At 55.8% G+C, this 26338-nt stretch overlaps 1 protein-coding gene and 1 long non-coding RNA gene across 2 annotated transcripts in view; one reads left to right on the top strand and one right to left on the bottom strand.

Annotated features, from left to right (window-relative positions):
- On the bottom strand, window positions 1–6954 carry LOC132374771 (uncharacterized). Its single transcript, XR_009505751.1, has 2 exons — window positions 6734–6954; window positions 1–386 (listed from the first exon to the last, which is right to left on the bottom strand). It is a non-coding gene; the product is annotated as an uncharacterized LOC132374771 (long non-coding RNA).
- IP6K3 (inositol hexakisphosphate kinase 3) overlaps window positions 6244–26338 on the top strand; it is a 23228-nt gene continuing 3133 nt past the window's right edge. The window contains exons 1-5 of the mRNA XM_059938912.1: window positions 6244–6434; window positions 15997–16362; window positions 22699–22909; window positions 24024–24199; window positions 25216–25391. Of these exons, the coding sequence (XP_059794895.1) occupies window positions 16176–16362; window positions 22699–22909; window positions 24024–24199; window positions 25216–25391 (750 nt within the window). The 5' untranslated portion in view covers window positions 6244–6434; window positions 15997–16175. The remainder of the gene's footprint in view (window positions 6435–15996; window positions 16363–22698; window positions 22910–24023; window positions 24200–25215; window positions 25392–26338) is intronic.

Raw genomic sequence — 26338 nt, forward strand, 5'->3', positions numbered from 1 at the left:
TTCACACGAGGACTTGCTGGCATTTATAATAATAATAATAGTCAACATTTTGGGGGGGCCTTTTGTCAAACACTGTGCTAAACATTTTTTTACTTGTACTATGTCATTGCAATGTCACAATAACCCTAAGAAAATTATCCCCACTTCACAGATGAGAAAACTGAGGCTCAGTGAGGTTAAGATGCTTGTCCAAGATCACATCACCAGGAAATGGCAGAGCTGGAACTCCGAACCGAGGTGTGTCCACATCTCAGTCCACACTCTTCACCAGTCCCCCATCGCGTGCAGCGCGGGCCGAGGGTTCAAGTCTGGCTCCTCCATTGGCTGCTGTGTGACTCTGGGCAAGTCCTTTCATCTCTCTGCAGCCTCGCTTTGTCTCTCCTCTCCTGTAAAGTGAAAAGATTGTTGCCGGTGGCCTCTGAGGGTCCCACCAGCTCAGATGTTCTGAGAGTTCATTTCTTTCTGTAAAGCATTGCTCTGACCAGCGGAACCAACAAAGTTGTGAAAACTAAAGGCACGAATGGTGGGTTCACCTCCTGGGGAGCTGCTCTGGGGCAGACCGCCCCCCGGTGCCCCTCCCCTCATGCCCAGAAAGCAGGTGGCAGCCTGTGCCCTCCAGGAGGGCAGTCCTCCACCCTAGAAACGGTGGCGAAGTCTCCGGGCTTCAGGGCAGGGCAGGGCAGGGCAGGGTCCTTCCTCTGACGGCCTTTGATGTCAGCCACCGGGGAGGCCTCATAAAAGTTAAGGGGCAAAGGAGGCAGATGCTGCGGTCCTGACGTGTAACTGGGTTCTCAGTGCCACCCATTGGCTCTTGCTCGGATTAACAGCCCACAAGAATCCACCCCCTTGAGCACTGTCTGGGGAAGGCGTCCTCACCGAGCCCCAGCCAGATGTGAGCTGGGGACGTAACCAGCCCTGTGCCAGGTCCCCTCCCTGTGTCCCCATGGGGGGACTGGTTGACACCTCCCTGCTTCCACTTCCCCAGCCCAGACCTGGCTCTGGGCTTGGCTGGGGAAGTGGGGGGATCACCCTGGGCATCCCCCCACCGACGGGGGATGAGTTCCTGCACCACCGGTGTGTGATTGTGGGGCTGCCTGGTGAATAAGATAGCGGTTGAGAGCGGGGGACCCCAGCTCTGCCACTTACCAGCTGTGTGCCATGAGGCCTCTCTGGGCCTCTGTTTCTCAGCTGTAAACTGCGGTTAATAACGGCCCCAACCTCACATTGGATGTGAGGGTCAAATGAGGTAACGTGTGCGTGTGAAGAGCGGGTGCCCACCGACTGCTCCCTGCCCCTGCTGAGTGGTGGCCGTGCTGGTGGCTCCCTCAACGCTCTCCCCTCCCCCGGACATTACTCCCAGGACTGGTAGGTGACACCCCTGCTGTGTGCTGGTCAAGGGAGCCCAGCCGACTGACAGAGGGTTTAACACCTGCCCTCCTGTGTGCAGTCTCCTCAGATTCCAGGGTTCCCTGGGTCAAGTGGAGGCTGAGGAAGTGGAGTGGCTGCCATGCCCTGGGGCCCTCCGCCCCCAGGGGTCATAGCTCATCAACCATCTGGGAGCCCAACAGAAGCCCGGGCAGCCTCTGATGCAGAGCCCGGGAAGGGATCCAGGCTACAAGGTCCCAGGTGGGGTCGAGGGGCTCAGTCAGGCCAGCACAGACTCAATCCAGTGGGAGTCACCAGCTGCCCAGCCTCCTCTGACAGCGAGAAGCTGCCAGCGACCGGTGACCTTTCTCAGCGTGTGGTCTATCCTGGGCTTTCTAGGCAGGGAGTGGCAGCTGACAGCTGACGGAGGAGGCGGCCAAATCCCAGAGGGCCCAGCGGGGGGGCTTTGGACGACTCAGGGAGAACTGGGGAGGCAGGTGAGAGAGATCCACACGTCAACCACAAAGGAAGCCGAGGGGCTTCATGCCTGGGACCTTGCTCTACGGTTCCCTTTGGGGCACCCAGGGCCTATGTGATGTCCCTCAGGGCCCAAGTCTCTGGGCAGAATCCCATACCCCTGCCCTCCCCAGAGAAGCCTATCCCAAAGGCCCACTAATTCGGACATACCTGTTCAGCCCAGCGTGCTCCCCCCCATCGACGTGCTCACACACCCACATCTGGATGCTCACCTGCACCCGCCGGCATGCACACTCACACACATGCACACACAAATACACACATGCACACTCACACACTCGTACATACACACAAGTACACACATGCACACACATGTACACTCACACACATGCACACTCACACTACGCTCACATACAGCCTGAACACAGCAGAATGAGAACAAGAAGTGTCAGCAGAAACAGAAAAGGTAACAAGAGAATGCAAGAGAAAAAAAGAAAAACCAGAGACAGAAAAAGCCAAGACAGCCCAGGTACTAACCGACAGGCAGGAAAAGGAGGGAGACAGAGAGAGACTGTGGAGGGGATCACGCAACTGAGGGTGCCTCTGCTCTGAGCCTCGGCATCCTGGCCTGTAAAATGGGGCTCCTCACACAGAGCGGGGGCGGTTGGTGGAGGAGGCGGTCTGCACACTTGTCTTGGAGGCTCCCACACGACCAGGGAGAGGAAAGGGGAAGAAGGGGAGGGCGGCATGCCAAGCCTGGGTGCAGCAAGAGGGAGGAGGGACTTTTGCCGGAACCTGGGCAGCTCAGCAGCATCTGTGGCAGCCATGATGTTTACCCTGTGGGAAGGGGGTGGTGACATGTCCTGGAACACAGAGGGTTGTTGTTGTCTCTAGAACAAGAAAACTGGGTCATGAGGGGAGCTGCTAAGGAAGGATGTCACAGTGACCAGGCTGAGGACTCCATGCCCGGGGCCAGGAAGAGAAGAGGAAATCCCCGAAGGCTCATGACTCCACGCACCCCCAGCTGTGAAAGCCAGAGACCCAGAATGAGTTCATGCATTCATTCATTCATTCATTCATCAAATACATACTGGGAGGCTGGCACTGTGCTACATGCTGGGGACATAGTGTGAAACAAAATGAGCCAAGTCCCTGTCCTCAAGGAAGGGAAACGCACAGGAGCAAATAATCACACAAGAGTGAGACCACATCTGGGATAAGTGCTTCTAAAGAAAGGTACTGGGTGGGTGACGGTGTTGGAGAGGTCAGGGAGGGCTTCCTGGTGGAGGTGATGCTTGAGCTGGCATCTGAAGGGTGAAGAGGAGTTAACCAGGCAGAGAGGTGAAGGAAGGGCATCCCGGGCAGACGGGACAGCAGGTGCAAAGGCCCTGTGCAAGGTGTGGTTGGACCACAGAGGCGAGATGGGGCTGGGGAGCTGGGCCCTGGGAGGCATTTGGACTTTATTCTTAGGACCAGGAGCCACTGAAGAGTATTAAGCAGGTAAATGACATGACCCAAATTGTTCCAAAACGTCAGTCTGGAGAGAATGACTTGTGGGAGTTGAGGAGAAGGGAGGACGGCACGAGGAGCTACTGAAGCCATCGTGCCGGAGACAGCAGGGTGGTGGCCACAGAGATGGAGCAAAGGGGACCAGTTTGGGATGTGAAATCCACAAGATGTGGAGCTGGATGAACTGGTGGGGAAGGCAGCAGTGCAGGGATTGGGGTAGGGGTGTCCTAAAAGGTCAGTCGAGTCTGTGGGGGGGACAGGTCAGGGAGGGACCAGCCCACCCCTTTGCCTTGAGGATGGGCCCCAAATAGTTGGAGTATGCTTATGAGCCCCAGGCATTTTCTGCCTTCAAATGGTGACATCTAAGAGCTAGTCTGGAACGTTCAGTACACGGAAGAGCCTGGCTGCTGGTCAGGGCTGATTTCCTGGAGGAGAGATAAGAGCCAGACCCAGTGTCACAGGGTCCCAGACAGGGTGGCATTGGAAAAAGGCAGAACAGCAGGTATCTTGCAGGGGAAGCCAAGCTTCAGGAAAATGACCATGGAGAGAACTTGGCTGCAGTCAGAAAACAGAAATAGAGCAGCGTATCCAATTGCGTAACAGAAAGGACAAGATCATGGGTGCTTTTGTTTACTGCTGTGTGTTTCGGATCACATACTGGGGGCTCAAAAATGTGAAATAAATGGGTGAATGAGAAGTCAGCGTGGAATCTTGCTCTTTACAACAGCAAAACAAAAACAGAAACCAGGTACTGGAAGGTGAACCGACCCTCCTGAGGCCCTGGGTCCACCCAGCATCTGCCCCTCACCAGCCGTCTTGCGGGGAGGTCCCTTCCCCTCTGCCCCGCTAAGGGCCTCCCACTCAGCCTGTGGTAGCTCTAAGTTTCCCAGAACAGGGATCTGAGTCCAGCCAGCAGGGAGAGGGGAAGTGGGGGAGGGCTGGGAGGAAGGGAGGTCACGGCCAGGTAACCAGAGCCCGGAGCATAGCTGGGCAGTGGGGGGCCAAGCACGCTGGAGGCTCAAGAGGCAGCCTGACCGTCTGCTTTCCCTAGTGAAATGGGATCCGCCGGCCTGGGCCGGGCAGCAAGTGGGGGTGCATGGGATCCTCGCTCCACTTTAAACCAGGCCTCAGAGCACCCTGGGAATCCCTGTCCTGTCCTGCCCTGTCAGGGAGAGGACCTGTGGTGGGAACGGGAAAGGAGGCTGGCCACAGGAAGGGCAGCTGGGCTGTGGGTGGCCAGCCCCAGGCCCCTTCTTTTGCCGATAATACATCTATTGAGCAGCACGTGCTGTGCCAGGCCCCAGAGTGGGTGCGGTGGGCACACTGAGTGGACAGTGACCTAGGGCACCTCTGCGACAGGAACCAGGAGACCACGTTCTAGTCCTGCCTCCTCTCTGTGCTCACCTGCTCCGTGAGCGAGCAGCGAGGGAGAGGCTGCCCCGAGTGCGTGCTCGTGCTCCACGGACGCGTGGAAACTCAGGGAGGGGACGGGGCAAGCCGGGCGGGGGTCCTTGTTAGACCAGGGGGTGGGGGAGGGGACCCTGGGGGATGCGGCCCAGAGTCAGAGAGAGGCCGGACGCCCCCAGGGGGAAGCTGGCAGAGGGGGCCGGGCAGAGCCTCTAGCCCCAAGGCTGCTGCGGAGCCTCTGAAGGCCGAGCGCCCACGCATGGAGAAGCCCCGAAGGGACAGGCTGGGGTCAGGGCAAGTGGGCTGCGCAGCGCCCGGAGGAACGGCGGCCAGAAGTGCGGGGTAGCTGGAGTCACCTGAAGGGCGGACGTCAGACCTTCCTAATACTTGGCCCAGGGTCACTTAGACCTGAAGCCTGTCCCTTGCTGAGTCTCTGCCCTTTGTCCCCACCCCACCCCATCTCTCACTCGTCACCAGACCTTGTCAAGCCTGCCTTCTCAACACCTCAGGGATCTGCCTGCTCCCTTCCACCCCGCTGCCTGCTCTCTGCACCAGGCTGGGACTCACCTGGAGGACAGCACCGGGGGCCTCATCACCTGCCTGCCCACCTGTGATCCACTCCTCCCCAGTCCGCTCTCCTCAAAGCAGAGCGAGCCCTCTAAACACACACCGGGGCCCGGCTCCCCACCCCCACTCCCAGCATAAAGCCCTTGAGGGCCTCCCGAGAAGTTGAGGACAGAGAACTGTGAGGCCCACCTCCCCGCCCCCTACCTCCACCCCGGCTGCCTCTGGGCCTTTGCATGCGCTCTTCTCACCACCCTCCCCTGAACCAAACCTGGACGACCCTCCTTCTCCTTCAGGTCTGCATAGGTCACTTCTTCCAGGATGCCTTCCCTGCTTCCCCCAGGCTGGTGAGGGGCCCCCCCTAAGCCCCCTGTCCTCCCACCAAACACTTACCCTGGAACTGCCCTTTGACTTGCTGAAGCCCCTGACTGTAATCTCCCAACAACAGGCACTGTTCTGGCAGGTTCCTGGGTCAGCCTAGCAGAGTATCTAGCACCCACAAGGGCCTCAAAAAATACTCGATTGTCCTCAAGCTGATTGTTGATTGAATGTCTTGCTGCGAGACTTTCCTTGTCTCTGGCAGCCACTTCTTGGGACAAACTGGCAGTGAGGTTGTAGGGAGTGGGGTGGGGGCAGGGAGACAGGGGAAGGGAGAACGTGACCCCTACCCCAGCCTTACCCCCTGAACGGGAAATCAAAAACTAACCAGGGGCCTGGGGCAATTGGCTCTTGGTGCACAGGGCCTGACATCCATCCAGACAGCGGGCAGAACCCCCCTCCTCTTCCTCCCCACACCCTCCCACCCTCTGGCCCTGCCCCAGAGCAACCCAACACCAGCTGACAGTTGGCCATGCCAGCCAGCCCCTGCAGGCCCTTCCCGAGGGTCAGGTGACCTCTCCTCCCCAGGCCTCTGCAGCCCAGCCCTCTGGTCAGACCTGAGTCTGGGCAGACCTCTCCACCAGTACTATAGTGGACGGTGACTTCTCCATGCTGGGACCCTGGGAAGGGTCTTTGCCCAACACCACAGACGGCGGGCACTGAAAGAGAAGATTACTTTCCACTGGACCCCCTCTTTCACACGTTCCCACAGTCCCGCCACTACTGAGGCTCTGGTGAGTGCTGTCTTGGGGGATATGGATGGGCAGGGAGGTCCTTGATGGCGCCTGAGCGAGGGGAGAGAGGGTCTCACGGCCACAGGACCTGTTCAGACCATGGGGGACCGAGGGGAAGGGCCTCATCTCTGTCCAGGACCCCATGACTAGAGGTCCGCTCTGCGGAGATGCCGGTGTGTCTGTGTGTGTCTGTGCTTTGGGGAGGGGGGAGAGGGATGTTGGCACAGTTCAGCAACATAGAAATTCTGTCATACGCTCTTCCCCCGTCTCTCCCCCCCTCTCCCTAGAGTCATTCCTACCCTCTGCTTCCTAGGATGTTCTGGAGTCTGGAACCTTGGCTCCTGCACGAAGGTGGGAGGGCCGAGGTGAGCCGGGACTGTAGGGGAAGCTGTGGGGTCAGGTCAGAGGTTGCAGCCATCCTTTCCACGCCACTCTGGGCTTAACCCTTCACAGAGGCAGCTGTCCCAGGAGAACTGGGCAGCATGGGCCCTGGGAACAGCAGGTCTTGTCCCAGCAGCCCTACCCTTCCGCCTGAGAGGGGCCACAGGGCTAGATGATGTCAGCACCTACAGGCAGTGGCTGGGGCCTGGGTGTGGGCGCCCCCAGTGGTGGGAGGGTGTGGACGAAGGCCATCAGAGATGTGTCACCACCAGGGGCCCCCAGTGCCCTGGGCAGTGGCAGAGTCTTTAGGGTCACCCTCCCCATGGGCTCTTCTGCCCCCGCGCCCCTCCAGTAAAACAGATTTGAACTTGAGCCTGCCACGGTCCTCAGACTCTCTGGGGGCCTTGAAAACATCCATGGTGTGCCCCTCCCCAGGGATTCAGATCCCACAGGGCAAGGCCTGGGCTTCTACAGTTTTTAAAAGCTACTGGTTTATTTTTTAGCCTTTTTACTATGAAAGACTTTAAGCCTACAGGAAAAAATAGAGGGAATGACACAATGAAATTTGCATAACCTGAGTGTGGATTTTCACAGTTGTTTGAGTTTTGCCATATTTGCTTCACTGTATTCTCTAAGGCTAAGGTATTTTGAAGTAATCTATGGACATCACCGCACTCCCCTCAAAGACCTCAGTACAGGTCCTTACATAACCCCAGTGCCTTACCCCACTGACAAGATCATTGGCTCTCCAAAAACGGCCACATCCAGGCCACATTCCAATCTCCCCAATTGCCCCCTAAATAGTTTTTAATGCTTTGGACCAGGATCCAATCAGGGGGGATGAGGTCAGTGTGTCTTCTGAGCCTCTTTCAATCTGGTAGCGTCTCTGCCAACCTCCACTCTCCGCTCCCCCATTCTCCCCCCACCACAATGACTTGCTGAATTGAAAGGCCAGCTGCCCCATAGGAGGGTAAGAACAGGGCTGGGTCAGCAGCTCTCAGTACAGAGAGGGAAACTGAGTCCTGGAGAGGAAGGGACGGGGCGTCTAGGCAGAACCGCGTCTCCTGGCCCCACTGTGCAGTTTTCCTGCACCCTTGCTCCATAGTGCTCCCACAAAGCCGGCTCCTTATCAGGGATCTGAGAAACTCCTCTTCTGCAAAGGGGCTGTGGTCCCTGGGGCCGTCCCAGTGCTCTGTCCCAGGGCATCCTGGGGGCGGCAGGCCGGGCTGAGCCCACCCATGGCCGGCAGCCTGCCCCTGCTTTCTCCTGCTCTGAGCAGAGTCCCTAAAGATATCCTTCCCATGCGGTTGCTATCTTGTTCATCAGCGGCCGCAAGGGAAGAGCAATCAACTTTGTGAGCATCAAGCATCGGCTTGTTCAGGGACCTGGGGGTGGGGGGAGGCTGGCCTAGATGGCCAACGAAGGGAGTGTGGGGTCCACCCACCCCCAGGGGAGGAGCTGGTGGGTTGTAGATGCTGAAGACCACTTCCGCTCTTCTCAGATGGACCCTCCATCACCCTCGCCCCACCTCCTCGGCAAGCCCCCGTCTCTGGTTTTGGGGTCCCTCCCCTGTGAATCGAACCAGGCACCCCACTCCTCAAAGTGTGCCTCACCCATGTCAGGAAGCTCCCCGGCCCCTGCCAGACAACCTTTAGAAAAAGCAGGTAGGTGACAGGAAGAGAAGGGAACGTGGGGGAACGTCCACCTTGATGGTAACTTCTAAGCTCTTTAAAAACAGCCATCTGGGAAAGGCAGGGGCACTTCAGCCACCGTCCAGGCTCTCTGAAGACAGGCCTGGCAAACCCAGGGCAGCTGGGGAAAGCGGCCCCTGATCGCTGGGCCAAGGTGCTTGCTGGCCCGAGGGCATCCTCTCTGGGAGGTTCTGGCCCGTCTGCTGCTGCCCTCTGCTGGGCAAAGGTTCACCCTTCAGACTTGACCAGCTCAGCCCTGTGGCCTGCGGTGACCACACACTCCCAGAGAGACAGACAGACACACACACACACACATTTCTCCACCCCACTATTGTGTTTTGACCTTAAAAACTGTTTCTTCTTAGAGTCCTAAAGATGCCATACTAACCACTGGCAAGACCGTCTCTCTCTGGCTCATAAGGCAGGTGGCTGGTCATGTGACTTAGAGAAAGGTGTGGGGAAGGATATCAGAGGCTGGGAAATGTGCAGGTCTGGATATTTAGGAGTATCCAAGACCCTGGGCACAGCTTCCAGGCGGAGAGGTCCCCAGGAGCCAAGCCTGCCTGGGAGGGGCTGTTGGAGTGGTTCCCAGCCACGCCCAGGGGGGCCCAAGGTCCCAAGGTGCTGTCATGAGGTCTGGCTCTGTCGGAGTTGGGAAGGGAGAAGCCCTCCCCCGGAGCAGCCCTTCCGGGGCGCTCGGCTTTTGAGTCATTTTTACACCATGCGTCTCCCGCCCTGACAGCAAGCTCAGAACATCACTGCTGCGGCTAAGGACATTTGTCAGGAGCTGAAGGGCTTCTAAACTAATAATCGCTGTATTAAAATCGCATTTGGTCCTCAAGCTGGAGGAACATTGGAAGATTTTAAATGTTAAGAGAAAAGGAGAGGGGGAAAAAAAACCTTCCCTCAAAGGATAACATCGGCTTGGAAATAAGTCAGGAATATGAAGTATTGCTCTGTGATTCTGGAAATCAAGCCTTCCCCAGGAAATAGATGTTCTCCAAAGCCTCATCTTTCAGCCATGGCTGAGAAGGTGATGTGTGAATTCCCCCAGCGTTCAGTATTGATCCTACCGGGCCGGGACTGAGCAGATGGAGGGGCTCACACCCCATAGCCCTTGAGTCATTCATAGGATGGATTTTAAAACTTGATTTTCTTCCCCCCAGAAAATAATCTTGTGCCTTCCAGGTCCTGATGGCCCCAGATGATACACAACCCTCTGCCGTGTGAGAAACTCCAAAATTCTCCTGCCCATTACGACCTCAACAGTTTTAAATGGTTTTCTGATCCTCTCGTCTCTAATAGATTAAAAAATGCTCCCTTGGGCATCACAGATACACCGAACGGTACTTGTACCAAACCTCTGGCTCTGAGCTACCTGCAAAACGTACCTTAGAGCTTCAGAGGCGAGAGGGCAGGCCATAAACCATGCTGCTTCTGAGTCTGCAGCCCAACACATTTTATTTTGCAGTCTTCTTTTGCTGCAAGCGGTTTCTCAATTATCTCCTCCCCAGAACGCACCCCTCCTCCTTGGATGTACTGGGATGCGGTCCCGAAGGCTTCCACACCTTGGCGATCTCAGGCAATCCCCCTCCTGCCTAGACTGATGAGGGGGCCAGACAGGCACCTCCGGTCCACGTGGCCCGACCTCCTCTGCACCCACTCCATGCCCAGACCCCCAGCAGCATTCACCTCCGCCTCCCAACTCAACCCTCCCTCTAGTCCCGTCTCCCTGCCTGTCCTTGCCTTTCCCTGTTGCTCCCTGCATACACACACCCCCAAACAGGCCTTCCTCAAGTTCCCCCAGGCTGAGCCTCCATCTCTCCCATATCAGACCCCTTCCTGGACCCCTCACTCCACCCCTGTCTTGGCCGACAGCAGTATCTCTTCTAATCTATTCAACTAGGACTCATTTTTCAACATAATTTGTTCCCTATGAGTCCCCCTGCAATACTCATTAGACTTTTAGTATCTGTTGATTGAGAAAACAGATGATGATTAAAAAAACTACTAGGAACTCAATAACGCCTTTAAATGAATTTGTATTTTGGTAAACACCAAAGCATTTAGATACATTTGAGAAATGATCGAGCTCCGTGGGTATTAGTTTTCTAGTCTGCAGATAATGCTGGTGGTGGTGACGTGGCTTTCGGTCAGGGCTCAAGAGACCCATGGATGGGAGCCCTCCACCCACGGCATGTGAATCCACACTACCCCCCCAGGGTGGCGCTCCCACCGCCCAGACAAGGACGAGTCTCCCGTTCCTGATGTGCACAGCTGAGACACACAGCATAGAGAGGGCCTCAGACAGGACCCTGGCCCCCACTTAGGGCTCAGGACTCCCAGAGGGAGCCAGAGCGGCTGCCCCTCCCTTACAAGGGAGACCGCATGTTGGGGGCAGAACAGGCATCAGCTTTAGAATGAGATAGACTCACTGTGGCTGAATCCCATCACCAGTGCTCACTGGCTCTGGACCCCGGGAAATCTCTTCTACTTGCCTCCATCTGAAAATTATTCTCCTGAGAAACAGAGATGGGCATTGTAAGGCCAGTGGTCCATAGTAGATGCTTCATAGGAGTAACTATGATCGTAGAGGATATATTTGTGCAATGAAATATTTGAGTGCCTGAGGTTGCTCCGTACAGGGTATCTGGCTGTGAGTTGGTGAAATAGTCAGGAAGGACTAGGTTGAGCTGCATAACAAAATACCCCCAAACCTCAGTGCCTAATATAGCCCAGATTTCTTTCTCTGTCATGCATAGTCACTCAGGAAGTGACTGTGCTTCCAAAATCACCTTGGCCAGGGAAAGAGAATTTAGGGCACTGCTTTCTCTAAAAGCTCCCACCAGAAGTGGCATATGTCACTCCCTTCCATGCAGTGTCGGCCAAAGCAAATCACACTTTGGCCAACGTACCTTCAAAGGGAAGTGAAGTCATACCACGTTCCCGTAGGAAAAAACAGAATATTTGTGAACAGTCTTGACAATAACCACAGTCACCCAACTAGTTTCCAGATATAAGGAGCTGACAGCCTCTGATAAGATAGAGATCATGACTCATTTAGTCCAAGCTGAACCCTTACAAGTTTGATTTGTGGTTTCACCTGCCACCTTCCCTAAAATGGGAGAGGCGAGTTCTAAAAGAGGTGTATCTTCCGTAATTTTTAATGAACTCTGGTTTAGCCTGTGGGGAGAGGTCGTATATACAGAAAGGATCTCAGGAAGAGGAACTAAAATGTGCCGACTGGTGGTGACGAGCCACAGTGCCTTCATCCACCTCAGCTTGATGGGTGACATCTGTCACTGTGCCTGACGTCACTGTTACTGTCATCCGTCCCCACTCTGGGAGCCAAATACAACTGCAGGCCCTGCTGTCCGTAACCCTCCTTTCAAACCAGGGAGTGTCTTGCAACCCAGCGCAGGCTGGCTGTCACTCAGGCCCCGCAGGGCTGCACTGACACAGACGGTCCAGGGCCTTATTTAACAACCAGCTCGATTGCCGGGCCCCATCAGAGAAATTAGCCCTTGAGTCTCCTGTGGTGAGGCCCAGAGTCATTTCATTCAGGACATGACCCAGTGACAGGGCAGGAGGACACAGGGATCTGGGGGCATTTGACCACTGTTCCCGGGGGAGGGGGCACTAGGCTGAGCTCCTCTGGCTGGGAGCAACTCATCCTCCTCCCTCCCTCCTTCATCCTTCCTCCCACTTCTCCCTCCCCAAGGAGCACTAGGGAAGGATGCTGGCCAAGGGGTCTGGGCTGTGGGTCTGCGGGAGGAGGCATGGGCTGGAGAGAGGGACATTTGTCTCCCTTCAAAGCACTAAAGGGAGCCCTTCAGTGTATCAGAGGGGGTGTGAGATCCTGTCTCTGGTGACCGCCTCACCTGCCTTCCCAGCACCCAAGCTGAGTCACAGGGGTCAGTCCTGAGAACAGCCCACACAGTGACAAAGCTCAAGTGGTAGAGACACTTGGGAAGAGGACTCCACAAAGGAGGGCTGTGCATTCTGTCATCTGAGCGTCCTGACAAGGCTGTGGCAATGGGTGGTAAATCAAGACTCAGACAGTTACCCACTTCATCCCATGGGCCTCAGCAAGCTGGTGGGGATGCCTGGAACGGACCCGGGCACCTGACTCCTTGCCCAGTGCTTTTGGGAAACAGAACGGGGCCCAGAGGCATTGCTCAAAGGCCAAGGCTTGGGTCAATGAAAGAAGTGCCTGCGTGTGGCAAAAGGAAGGTCTGGGCTAAGAAAGGTCTATCAACCTGAATTATTCATCTGGGACTTGGCAGGAAGGATGGGACGACTGGAGGCCTTCTCTAGCTCAATCCCACAGCAACAGACAGGAAACCTCAGCTTCCTTGGGAATCCAAGGTCAGCATCAGTGCCAAGGGGAAGCTGCAGAGTGCTTCTCCGAGCAGCAGCAAAACCCACCTGCCTGCCTCAGGCAGGTACCCCGGGGGCTGAAGCCACTGCCCATCTGTCCTCCTTCCGCCCCTTCCCACAACCTGCCTCAGAACCTCAGGCCGCACAGCTCAGGAGCTGGAGGACCTTCAGATATCCCCTAAGCTACACCCTAAGATGACCCTTGAGCGGAAGGGCCTCAGTTTCCCCAGATTCAAGTCCAGCTTTTTTAAAAGTACAAACTGGTTACCCAGCAGACACCCCACCACTGCCAACCCACACCAAGTCTGGGGCAGGAGAGTTTACGTTGCTGTGTGTGAGCCGTCTCGGAGGCCTGGGGTCTTCTGGCTGATCCTGGCTCCCTGAGAAGGTTTGGCCAGGGCTCCTGAGAACGTCTGACCCTGGGGATGGCAGGGATGGGAGGCGGAGGCGCTAGGAATGACAGTGCCTCTTGGGTCTGGCTGACACCCCCCCAGGCAGAAAGCCCCAAGCAGGTCAATACCAAGGCCCAGCTCCAGGGGGGCCTCACCTGATCCCTCACGATGGTTTCTGCAGCAGTACGGATCCCAGCCACCACTAGGACATGCACTCACTGTCATCAGGTAGCGGGAGGGCAGGCCAGGGGGCATCAGGGTAGGAGAAACCACGCCTGGGGACAAGAAAACCTGAGTCCCTGTCCCAGCACAGCCAGTGACTTGCGGGTGACTTTGGCCAAGCCCCAGCCTCCTTGGGGCTCAATTTCCTGACTCTCAAAGTAGAGAAACAGCAGCCCCCAACCCCTCTGCATCATGGCAGGTAAGCATGATCTGAGCTAGTGTGCCTGGGTTCAAATCCCTGTTCTCCCCCTAATAGCTGGGTACACACAGGCAAGTTACTTAACCTCTTTGTGCCTCATTTTCCTCATCTGTAAAATGGGGCCGATAACTAATTACCTCATAGGGCGGTTGTGAGGCTTACATGGGTTCATCTATGTAAAACTCCTGGAACGCTGCCTGGCTGTGTGTTTGTTACCATTTATTGATATTTTCTCCCCATGCCACCACTGGTAGGTGACATCCATGTCCTTAGAGCTCCTCGGGGTCACAGGGGGTGTGGGGAAAGAAGGGCGGTGGGCCGCCCAGCAGAGCAGCATGAGGGCCTGGACGCCGCCAAAGCTGGGCTTGCAAAGGTGAGGCCAGGCCTGGTTAGCGCCAGGCGCTGGGGAGACAGCGTGGTGGACAGGGCCTTGGCTCCTTCCAGGAGTGGCTATAAATGAACTTTACAACCTGGCTGTCCCTCTGCTTACCAGAAGCGCCTCTTCCTCCCTGACCCGGGGACAGGTGAGCTGGCAAAGGCTGACACACAAGTGAGCCCGGCCAGAGGAGAGGTGTTGGGCTGCCTTGGTTTTTCTCTTCCTTCCTCCTTCCTGCTTTGGCCAAGTTTGCAAGGAGGATTGGGTTTGCCACGGAACTGGGATGTCTTGTCTGATAACCAGACTGAAGGTATCAACTCATCCTAGGGCCGATTCCCGATTTTCCTCGCATCTAGATGCCTCCCAACTTCTTTCCTCAGCTCCTGGGGGCAGATCCCAAGCAGGGCTCACCTCTGGGTGGTCTCAGAGCAGGGCTGGGGGGAGCCCCTCACCATCAGGCCCCAGTCCTCCTCGCCCCAAGGCCTCGCCCCAGCACCCCCAGCCTCCCCAGTCACGCTTCAGCCACGCATCCGGCAAAGCAAATGCGCACACCAGGTAGAAGTCATCCCCTTTCCCTTCCTAAAGGGGAGCTCTATGGCCTGCCAAATAGTAGCCAATTCGGGAACGGCGCCATGGAGGGGAGTGTCGGGCCGGGCTGAGGCTTTCAACTCCTCCTGGTGCTGGAGGTCCAGGTGGGTGGTGGGAGCTTCTCTGAGCTGGAGTCCTGAACCAATTGACAGGTACTGCTGTGTGTGGAGCCAGCCAGCCATGCCCATGGTCTGGACTGAAGGTCAACAGAGGGTTAATCACGCCCAGCGCTGCCTAGCCTAGTTGCATCTTTGGCCGGCCGGGAGTCCAGCAGAGGAGAGAGTATTAATAACTCCGTGGTGACGGGCACCGCTGCGGGAATGTCCTCTCGAACAGGATGAATACGACCACAAGAGCCTCCCCTTGCAGTGTCTCCTTGTCACTCTCCTGAGGCAAAGTCAGGATGTCTTTAGGGGCCATGTTTCCAGCCCAGAGTTCCAGCATTTGCCTGAGGTCCGGCAGGCCCGCTCTCAGGGAGGGTGAAGGATGCACACGTGGTGGGGGACCAGACGAGGAGCCCCCGCTTAACTTCTGCCTGTGCTCCTGGCCTGAGGTGGGCCCCAGCAAGCCATCGAAGGCCTTGCTTTCCTCATTTGCAAGCAGCAGTGATAAAGCCGGCCCTCCCGGGGCCGGTAGGAAAATATGACCACCATGGCAATAATGCTAGAAATAATCATGATAAATCACATTTATTGAGCACTTAGCTCCGGGCACTGGGCTAACCTTTTCATGGGCTTATATCTCAGTTCTGAACCCTAAGTCCACGAGATGGGTATCATAATTATCGTGTTCTACAGATGGGGAAACTGAGGCCCAGAGAGGTTTAGTAACTTCCCCAGGTCACACAGCAATGATGTTGTGGAGCCATGATGGTGCACAGCAGGTGTATATGCAATATCAAAACGAAGCATTCCTGTACCCCTCCAGCCCCTGCAGGATGGTGAGTCCCCACCAGCAGGGACTCTGCTCTCTTCTCGTTGGGTTGGGATCAAAGTTCCCAAAGGAAGGCAGGCAACGGGACACGAGAAGTTCAGACACACTCACTGCACTCTGAAAACTTACAGTTTTAGGTATTGTTTTTTGTTTTTTGAACGTTTTAATATTAAAATTCAAAAGGCACAGAATGGTATTTAGTGAAAAGTCTCCATCTCAGCCCTGCTCCCCAGAGGCAGTAACTGTTACCAGTTGCTTGTAACAGATTATTCCAGAAGAAATCGATGCCTATTTACAGTCTTGTTTAACTACCTGGGGGTCGTGGCTGGCGACTTCAAGTGCTGCCGCCACCAGCACACCTCCTCCCTCACATCCTTTCCCTTCCTCCTCTGCTTTCCAGGGAACGCCGCCAAGAGCCCTCAGCCAGGAAGACACCTGGGCTATGACAGCGATAAAGGCCAAGAAGGAGAAAGTTGAGGACCGCTGACAGCCCTGCCTTCTGTCTGGGAGCTGCTACCTCGACCTCGGGCCCTCCCTCTTCTTGTGGATTTGCGGGTTGCCCCCTTCCCACGCTGAAGCATGGTGGTGCAGGACAGCATGGACGCCCCTGGCGTGCCCCTGGAGCCCTTCCTGCACCAGGTCGGAGGTCACCTGAGCGTACTGAAGTATGATGAGCACACGGTGTGCAAGCCCCTCATCTCCCAGGAGCAGAGGTTCTACGAGTCCCTGCCACTGGCCATGAAGCGCTTCACTCCGCAGTACAAAGGTGAGTGTCTGGGGCCAGCATGGGGCGGGCGCTCACACCTGCCACCTCCTCAAGCACAGTGGTGTGTTGCCATGGAGACCTGCCCCTCTCCGCAGCCCAGCTGGCCTTCACAGCCCCAGTTTCTCTGAACTCTTTGAGCCTCCAGGCCTGGAGTGTTATGCCATTTGGCGTCCTACAAATTAGCTCAAGCCACCAGCCTTCGAGGAATTGAGAATGGGATAAAGTGATTCCCCAGCCCCACCCCGCCCTGATGGGGCATCCTGGTCTGTGCTTTGGGAGTGCCATGCCTGGGTCCTATGACTGTGGTTGGTAAACACAGGACAGGTGGAGACCTCCTTCACCTCCCTCAGGTGACCCAGGTGCATGGCAGGAGCCTCGGGTCTGAGACAGGTTATGGAAGGGCTGGTTCACAGTGTGTTTGGGAAACCAGAATTCCCACCGTCATCCAGGGGCAAAGCCGGGGCGTTTCCACGGTGTAGCTGGGGAAACGGTGCACGGAGCAGTGTGTGTTCTGGATCTGAGCACAGAGTGGGTTCTGGGGAGAGAAGGCTGGTGGGGGAGGGCTGCTGTTTGCTGGCCTCCGGACAGGGGCACTCTGTGGGCTGCCAGCATCCGCAGGGCAGGCTGTTTTGTTCACATCCAGCCTTCGGTAAAAGCAGTTCACAGGGCTCAGGGCAGGACTCTGCCAGCCGAGGGCCCACAAAGGGATACATACTCAGAGAAAAGACCTCCTTTAGAGGATTTTAGACCTCTAATAAGTCAGTTAAAAACTTACCTGCATTTCAGTGATGTGGATAACTGGGAAGGATGGGGCCTGTCTTCATCGGTGTTTCTCAAAGTGGGATCCAGGATCAACCAACTTTACCAGAATTGCTGGTGTCTGTGTGTGTGTGTGTGTGTGTGTGTGTGTGTGTGTGTTTAAATGCAGGCTCCCAGGCCCCATTCAAGACCTCTGAATCAGAATCCCTGGGGTCAGGGCCCAGGAATCCGTATTCAGCATGCTCCAGATTCAGACCCACTGAGAGGGGCCCAAGGCCTTGAGCCCTGGGCATTGCTTCAGTCATGGGCTGCCAGCACCTCTGAGAGTCTGAGATAAGACAAATGAGAGACAGGGGTGGATGGCTGGTGTACAGCCTTTGCAGGCCTCCCCGGGGGCCCTCTGGGGCCGCAGGCCGGTGTTGCCCATCAGCTGTGGATCACTGCCCATCTTGTCTGAGCACCCACTGGAACTAACATCTGGCCCTTCACAACTGAACTCAAGCTAGCAAGGGGGCGGCAGGATCTCGGGTGGGGTGGCCTCCTGCCCGCAGCATTTCACGCTGGTTCGACACAACCCTGGAGCTGAGACAGGCTGCCAGGGCAGCCCCAGGCAGAGCGGGGAAGTGAAAGAGGCCGGTGGGTTTCCAGGACCACATCCCGGTGCCCTCCCCGTTCCCTGTCTGCACGAGCCATCCCCCATTTCGGGGGGGGGGGCGGGCGCGGGTGGGTTAGGACCACACCACTCTGGGGAGTCTTGGGCACTGTCGACTCTCCAGACCCCTCCTCTGCCCTGCTTCCCTCTCAGGTTGGGCCCATCCTGGTATCACCTGCCTTGGGGCCCTGCTAACTTGATAGATTAATTTGAGTCATCACTTCATGCATCAGTCTTTGCCTTGGGGCTCGGGAGGGGGCGGGTCAGGGAACCACAGGACATCTCTCAGGTGAGACCACACAGCCTGGCTGAGGGGGAGGGGGAGGCAGAGCCCATGGGCTGGCGTGACACCCAAACAGGAGGTTTCGATGAGGCAGAAACACTGATTCCCTCACCTGCCCGAACACGATCCACGTGGTGCCAGCATCCAGGCACCACCCAAGGAAACGTATGTCTGAGGAGACACTAGAAAGGGCCCAGAACTGGGATCCTCAAGCCCACAGATGCCAGGGGCAGGGAGCTGAAGTCAGGTTTGGGATGGGAAAGGGTCCCTCGAAGGACCTCAGGCTGTGCGGGCATCTTGTTTCACCAGAAAAGAAAAGTAATATCGGCCAACCCTTAGTGTTCACTCAGTGCCAGGCACACTGGAAGCAGTTTCCATGACTGACTCGTTTAATCCTGACAACAGTCCTCTGAGGAAGGTACTTCTATCATCCCCATTTCACAGGTGAGCAAACTGAGGCACAGAGAGGTTACCCAACTTGCCTCAGGCCACACAGCTAGTGAGGCAGAGCCAGAATTCAAGTTTAGCTCCCAAGTGTGGGCTCTCGGCCCCCCAGGCCGGCTCCACCAGTGACTATCACTGAAGAGACAACTCCTCAGATGCCAGTGCTCAGGGGTCACCCAGCCCAACGTGGGAGGGGATGTGACTTGCCCAGGGTCACTCAGCTAGTGACCTCAGGTCAGGGGAACTTGAACACCCACAAAGCTGCCACAGGGGTCTCCTTTTTCTTTCTGGTGGGAAAGAAAGGGCTGTTCCTGATGTGGTCGCCGCCTGCCCCGGAGCCCACCCTCTTCCTTCTCACTCCCTGCACGGTGATGGCAGCGGACTGCTGCGCAGGCACGTCGTTCCCAAAGGCAGCCTCCCTGTGCCAGGAGCTCAGCCTGGACCCTTTGCTGGGTTCCTTGGGCATGACAGCGTCTTGAGGCTGTGTCCCTCTGCCTCCCAGTCTGCCCATCGGCTTTGGGTGAGTGAGGACGTACTCCTAGGTCAAGTTGGTAGTGGATGAGCCAGATTCATATTACAGACAGCAGCAAATAAATGTTCTCATGAGCTTAAAAATAAATACATGACAGAATATTCACGGAAGCTGCTCGGCCAAATCGAAATTGCTGAGATGCTCTGGGCACGTCAGCCAAGGCAGTGAGCACTCATGTCTGCCCAGCTGACATGGTCACAATGGAGGTGCTTGGGGGGCTGGTGAGCAGGCAGACAGGGCCGGGGTCCCCCACTCTCCTGGCCAGGCAGGGGTAGCAGAGTGTTGGGAGCCCGTGGGCGGCCAAGTCCCCATGGACACCCAAGGCAAGCTGGAGGCCAGGCTGGAGCCAACAAGGCTCTTGACTAAAAGAACAATCCAAGCCCCAAGGAGTCTGGATTCAACTGACTTGCTGCTCTTGTCAAGGGCAGGCAACCTGAGATTGTTTGCAAGGCCGCTACGTGCTATGGTCCCAGGTTTCAGAGGGAAGGGCTGGGCTGAGCCAAGAATGTGTGAGAGAGGGAGGAAGACAGACCTACGGAGACACAGAGCCAGGGAGAGGCAAGCAGGGAGACAGAGTGGGAAGGCAGAGACATGGAGTCTGGCTGGGTAGCTCTGACAATATGAGAAATAGAAAAGACTTTCGGATCTTATTGGTTTGGGGTTATTTGCACCTCTGCTTGCCTCCATCTATGTAGACACTCAGCACGGATGAGGTGAGACAAGAGCTGGAACCTGGAGAAGCAGGTGAAGGTCACATTCTTGTCCCTCCAGGGAGGCCTCCTGGGCCCAGGGCTCCCCAGGACCGTGGTTTCTGGCAGGCCTGTCACCTTCGCCTCACAAGTGGGAAAGGCCAGGCAGTTGCCGGATGGTAACTTGAACTTAACGAGATCCAAAAGGGCCTTGCCTTTGGCCAGCACCCCTTCCTGCCTCCCCAGGAGCCAGGAGGCTCCAAGCCCCCCAAGGAGAAGCACAGAGGCCAGCCAGCTCCCCCTCTTCTCACACCTGGAGGGTAGGCTCTGGGGCCTGGGGGTGGTTCCCAGGTCAGTCCTCCTCCCCGGAACAAGCACAGCGACCCTCCCGCCAAGAAGTCAAGGCTGGAAATGTAACACTGTATCCTTGGGCTTCTTGGCGCTTCCGGCCCTCGGCACTGACGGCCCTCTCACGAGGTGGTGGCATCGTAGCCTCTCCGTTCGTTCCTGTGGAACAGAATGACCGGAACAAATGTGACTGGGGACACAGCAGGAGTGTGCCTCATCCACACACGGGTAAACATAGTGTGATGACACAGGAGCCTCCCGATTAAGTCCCAGGCTCAGTGTGACAGCCTGTTCTGTCTCCCATATTCACGGCTGGCGTGGCCTTCATCCCTTACCAACTGTGTGACCTTGGGTGAGTTATCAATCTCTCTGAGCCTCAGTGACCACAGTCAAGTGCCTTGCAGGCTTAGTGATCAACAAAATGCACATAATGCTGGCACACAGTAGATATGAAAGACCAGGGAGTGGTTATTACTACTGTACTTGTGTCCCTGACCTGCCATCAGCCCCCTGCTCTCATGAGCAGGACAGCCCTGGTGGGCTCGGTCTAGGGATGCAGGCTACTGTCCAGGTGAACTACAGAATGCCAGGTTCAAGTGTGCTGTTATGGTTACTATCATGATTACTTCACGGGACGCTGGGGCCTGGGATGAGCTAAGGAAAAGCAGAGTTTTTTTAAGGAACTGGAGGGAACCAAAGGTCACGCTCAGGCTGCAGAATTAGGGCACTGGGAACCTGAGATGACAGGCCTGGCCCAGGGAGACCACTGAGCTAGGCACAGATGGGCCTGGAGCATGACGCGCTGAATTATAGAGCAGCCCTGAAAATGAGTGTCTGCTCTGAGCAGCCCAGGAGGGCCGGGCAGGGCCGCACGAGGGGAAATCAGCTGCCTTGGCTGCTGGTTCAGCAGAAATGACCACTTTAACGCTGAGAAGGTGACCAAGTGGCCAGGGGAGGAAAGCAACACCTGGGAGGATGTGACCACAGACAACCCTCCCATCTGTCAGGGTCCCAGAGGAAAATGAGCAGTACATGCCAAGGGAGTTAAATAAAGAGAATTTTTCAAGGGACTATTCACAGAATTGCCACAGGATTAAGGAAACAACTGCGGAGACTTCCCTGGCGGTCCAGGAATTAGGATTCCATGCTTCCACTTCAGGGGGCACAGGTTCGGTCCCTGGTTGGGGAACTAAGATCCCACATGCCATGCAGCGCTGCCAAAAAAAAAAAAAGGAAATAACTGGGGATGGTGAGGCAACCAGGGGGCAGCAAGACTGGAAGTCTGTAACCACCCGCAGGCCTGAAGGGCCGAGGTGAGGGCACGGCGGAGCTGAGCAAGAGGGAGGCTGCAGAGAAACACAGCCACGGCAGAGCCACGCCGCAGCAGGGAGGGAACAAGTGGGATAAAGCCCCAACCTTTCTCCTCCCCTCCCCCCATCTCCAGCCAGCGTCCCTCACTGGCCCAACTGTCAGGCAAAGGAGCCATTGGTGCATGCCAGAGTCAGCCCCCAGGCACAAGATGGATGGAGAATGGGTTGGTAGGAGAAGGAGCAAAGAGAGGGTCCTCACGGCATCAGCTGCAGGAAGAACAGGGAACAAAGGACTCTGTAGAGATCCGGTTCTCTCAAAAACATTTGTGTGGCCGTCTCCTGGGCCACGACCATGAGTATCTTCCACCTTCACCAGAACTCTGGCGAGGCTGGGCACCCACAGAGGGAGGGCTGGACCCTGCCACCAGAGCGAGAAGTCCAAAGAACACCACAGAGCCATTAACGTACAGGCCAGAGCCAATGACCTGACCTGGTCGATGTTCTAAAGGAGAAGCTCAGCTAGCACATGGGCTCAGTGGGTGTCCTCACATCCTTCGCTATCACAGCCAGCGACTGGAGTAGGATGTCATGCCTGGATTACAAACACCGGTGGTTAGGAGGTACCATTGGAGAAATCTCACACGCCTTCTCTTTTCTATCAAAGAACCACATTCTGTCCATAATCTTCACGTAATGTGCGTCTAACCAAAGGCAATGGCGAACGTCAGTGTGAAAGCCAGGGATGGGGGGAGGATGAATGAAGGGGCAACCCGAGCACCAGGAGGCTGTTAGAGGAAGGCTTCCTGGAAGAAGCTGCTCAGATACAGGTTAACAGAGGGGAGAGCCAGGGTGTCGAAGGAGGCAGAGGATAAGGGGCAGTAATGAGAGGAGCCCCCGACTTCCCTCACTGCCACTCAGAGGCAGGGGCCCTCTTTGCAGAGGACCAGCTCAGATGCCCCCAGGTTGGGCCCGGGTGGGGTGCTGCGGGGTGCCTGGGTGGTGTGCTCGCGCACAGAGGAGTGGGGATGTGAGGACGAAATGTACGCAGCTGCTTTGTTTCAAGCATGAAGGGGCAGGGAGAGGTGACGAAGCAGAAGCTGTGCCAACATCCGTACGAGGCCATTTTCTGCAGGCTCCGCAGCTCTGGGCTCATTCTGGAACAGGATCGGGTTCAGGCCAGTCCCCATAGCTCTTCCTTAAGAGATGAGTTGGGGAAGGGGGGCGGTTGACCACTGCCACTAAACTATAGTTCAAATGGACATCACACTGCCTCCACTCCGTAAATGTCATCTGCTTTCTCCACCCCTCCCCTTCTGCAGGCACCATCACCGTGCACCTCCAGAAAGACAGCCGAGGCCATCTCAGCCTGGTTGCCAACCCACTGAAGGAGAGCCGGGGGCCCTTCAAGGTCTCCACGCAGTCGGCGGCCGTGGCCATATGGCAGACACTCCAGCAGACCACCAGCGGCGGCGGTGCCCTCCCCCTCCCCCAGTGGCAGCACACCCAGCGGGCACACTCACTCAAGGAGAGGTGAGGGCCACTTGGCAGGATGACAGAACCCGGCAGCACGTCCCTAGCAGGGACCAGCACCGCTCCCACCCGTGCCCAGACCGATGGCTCCCCATTAGGGCCAGAACCAAGAAAAGGAGAAATTCAGATGAAGGCTCTGTCTAGAATAAGCCACGTGACCAAAAAAAAAAAAGAAGGAATGCATTTTCTTTGGTGCCACTTCTAGAGGGAGGATTTCAATGCATTTCATCTCGGAAGTGGATGCACACGCCGAGTCCTATACAGAGCAGACATTCGGTGTATATTTGTTTCATTAAATACCTGTTTCACTGAGACCATGAGGTGTCTCTGGAGGGGGAAAAGGTGCAGAGCAGAAACCCCAGAATAGTTGACATAAAGGAAAAGTGTGGCTAATGCCTCTCTTAAATCATCTTCCTTAGCGGTCGAGACGGGACGAGGAGAGAGGTCAATTGCAGGGCTCCGTGGGACCCTGGAGACTCAGGCGGCTCAGGACGCCCAAGGTCCTTGGAGAGTTCTCAGATTAGCTGACCTTTCTCAGATGAAAAGGATCCCTGGGGATTTTTTAAACACTTATGGGAAACAAAAGGGAGCTAATACAATGAAAGTACCTCCCTTCCCCAAGGATCTTATTAAGCCTCCTGGCTTGGCGTCAGGAAGCGGTGCATATTATCTCCATGTTACAGACGGGGAAGCCAAGACGCAGAGGGCAGGAGAGGGTGGACCAAGGACCTATGATTCTTCCCCCCATGGCATCTGAAGCCACAGTAACAGCCTAACCCCCAGCCTTCTGATTCCAGGCAGGGTCGCCACCTCTATACTGTGTTGCCTCCTTAGGGAGGTAATGACCCAGGTCATTTACAAGTGAATTTAAACCGCCTCAGCCCCCTGAGGAGGTGACATGCTCCAGTGAGTTATTCCGGACTTTAGAGAGACCCCTGCGAGGCCTGCAGCGTGGCCTGATCTGGTGCCCCAGGGCCTGAGCAGGGCCGGCAGGGCACTCTGAGGTCCTGCAGGCATCCTGAGAGTAGCCAGGGAGAGTCCACATCAGGGTCCAGCCAGGAGAGCCCAGCCAGTCACAGGGGCCCTGACTGTCGTGTGCTCCCCTCGCCCGCAGCCCAGCCACAGCGCTCCTGAGGTCCGAGCTCCACCTCAAGGCCCACGTCCCCTCCCTGGTGGAGGATGTGAAAGGGAACCAGACAGAGAGGAGAAGCTTTAACCCGTGGGGCCTGCACTGCCACCAGGCCCACCTGAGCCGCCTGTGCACTGAGTACCCTGAGAACAAGAGGCACCGTATCCTTGCCCATGACCCGCCCGCCCGCCCAGCCGCCACTGTGCACGGTGCTGTCAGGGGCTCGGGGTGGTGAAGGGGGTGATAGACAGACGTTTGGGGGCAGGGCCAAGGGAGGTGTGGGTAGGGAGAGAGAGCCTGATGTGAGGGAGAGTGGGAGGCACAAGCCCTCCAACCTGGGACCTAGGAGAAAGCAGATCTCTCCAAAAGAAAAACCAGAGGCTGGGGAAGGAGGACTGGGGGAAAAGCTGAACAGAGTGCCCCTGTTTGGGCCACTGGCTGTGTCTCTGCCACCTGGGCAGTGGGGATGGGCAGGGCTGGGGTCTCTGTGGGCAGATAGGAAAGATGACTGCCACGCTGGGTGGGGGTATGGGTGCGGGTTCAAAGGGTGGGAGGGTCCCTGCACCCAACCTCCCTTTTACACCTCCCACAAATTCAGAGAGCAAATTCAGGCTTGAAATGCCCCTCTTTTGTCACCTCTGGCTCCTTCCTGCAAACGCAAACCGGTGGCTGGTTTCTCTGTATTTACTAAGCCACATCTGCAACCCTCATCCGTAAGAAGCTTTTGCAGGATAATTACTCCGCTGAAATTAATATTCCTGCAACTTATCTCCGAAGCTAACATCAACCCACTTCTCCCAAAAGGTATTGGCCCATTCAGTGACTCGAGGTTTTAGCATTATGATTTTTCTGCCATAAAATGTAAATTGGGCATGGCCTGCCAGGGATTTCACTCCTGCATTTAAATTACAACCTCAGAGCAAAACGGAAAAGAAAAAGAAGCTCACATCCTCATCAACTCCCCCTAAATGAATGGACTTATGAAAGCAGCCTGCAAAGTTAATACCTTGAAATCTTCATAGCAACTGACAGGCTGGTCTGTAATGAAAGAAATGGGAGTGAAGGGATGGGGCTCAGAGGAGGGAATCTCCAGCCAGCTTCAGAGGCCTGCTAACCGCCTCCTGTGGGGCAGTGGCCTTTATGTCCTCAGAAGCCTTCCTTAAAGTAGCATGACCAGGGTTCCTGCTGCTGGAAAACGTCGTGTCACAGTACAAGCATCCCTGCATCTTAGACCTGAAGATGGGGACCCGGCAGCACGGGGACGATGCGTCGGAGGAGAAGAAGGCCCGCCACATGAGGAAGTGTGCACGGAGCACCTCGGCCTGCCTGGGCGCGCGCATCTGTGGCATGCAGGTAGGTGGGGGACATCTGCGGGGCTGGGCATCCTGGCATGTCCGCTAGGGACAAGGACGTCTCCCATCCAGATGCTGCTGCCCCCTGCAGGACCCTTCACTTTGTGGGAGCAACAGAGACGGCGGCCAAGCACCTCTTTCACCAAGAAAACGCATATCCTGGTCTAGGACACACTGGGTTTTTTAAAGAGCGCCTTTCAAGATAGTGATATCAAAACCCCACCACTTTGGGGGAATGTAAATTGGTGCAGCCACTCTGGAAAACAGTATGGAGGTTCCTCAAAAAACTGAAAATAGAATTGCCATATGAAAGAAAAAAAAAGAATTGCTATATGATCCAGCAATCCCACTCCTGGGCATATATCCGGACAAAACTGTAATTCAAAAAGATACATGCACCCCTATGTGCAGAGCAGCACTATTTACAATAGCCAAGACATGGAAAGAACCTAAATGTCCATCGACAGATGAGTGGATAAAGAAGATGTGGTATATATATATACAGTGGAATACTACGCAGCCATAATGAGTGAAATAATGCCATTTGCAGCAACACAGATGGACCTAGAGATTATCATACTAAGTGAAGTAAGTCAGACAGAGAAAGACAAATACCATATGATATCACTTATATGTGGAATCTAAAATATGACACAAATGAACTTCTATGAAACAGAAACAGACTCACATAGAGAACACACTGTGGTTGCCAAGGGGGAGGGGGTGGGGGGAGGGATATATTGGGAGTTTGGGATGAGCAGATGCAAACTATTATACATAGGATGGATAAACAACAAGGTCCTGCTGTATAGCACAGGGAACTATATTCAATATCCTGTGATAAACGATAATGGAAAAGAATATATATAACTGAATCCCTTTGCTGTACAGAAGAAATTAACACAACATTGTAAATCAACTGTATATCAATAAAATTTAAGAAACCAC

This window comes from Balaenoptera ricei, chromosome 11, assembly GCF_028023285.1.
Source record: "Balaenoptera ricei isolate mBalRic1 chromosome 11, mBalRic1.hap2, whole genome shotgun sequence".
NCBI lineage: Eukaryota > Metazoa > Chordata > Mammalia > Artiodactyla > Balaenopteridae > Balaenoptera > Balaenoptera ricei.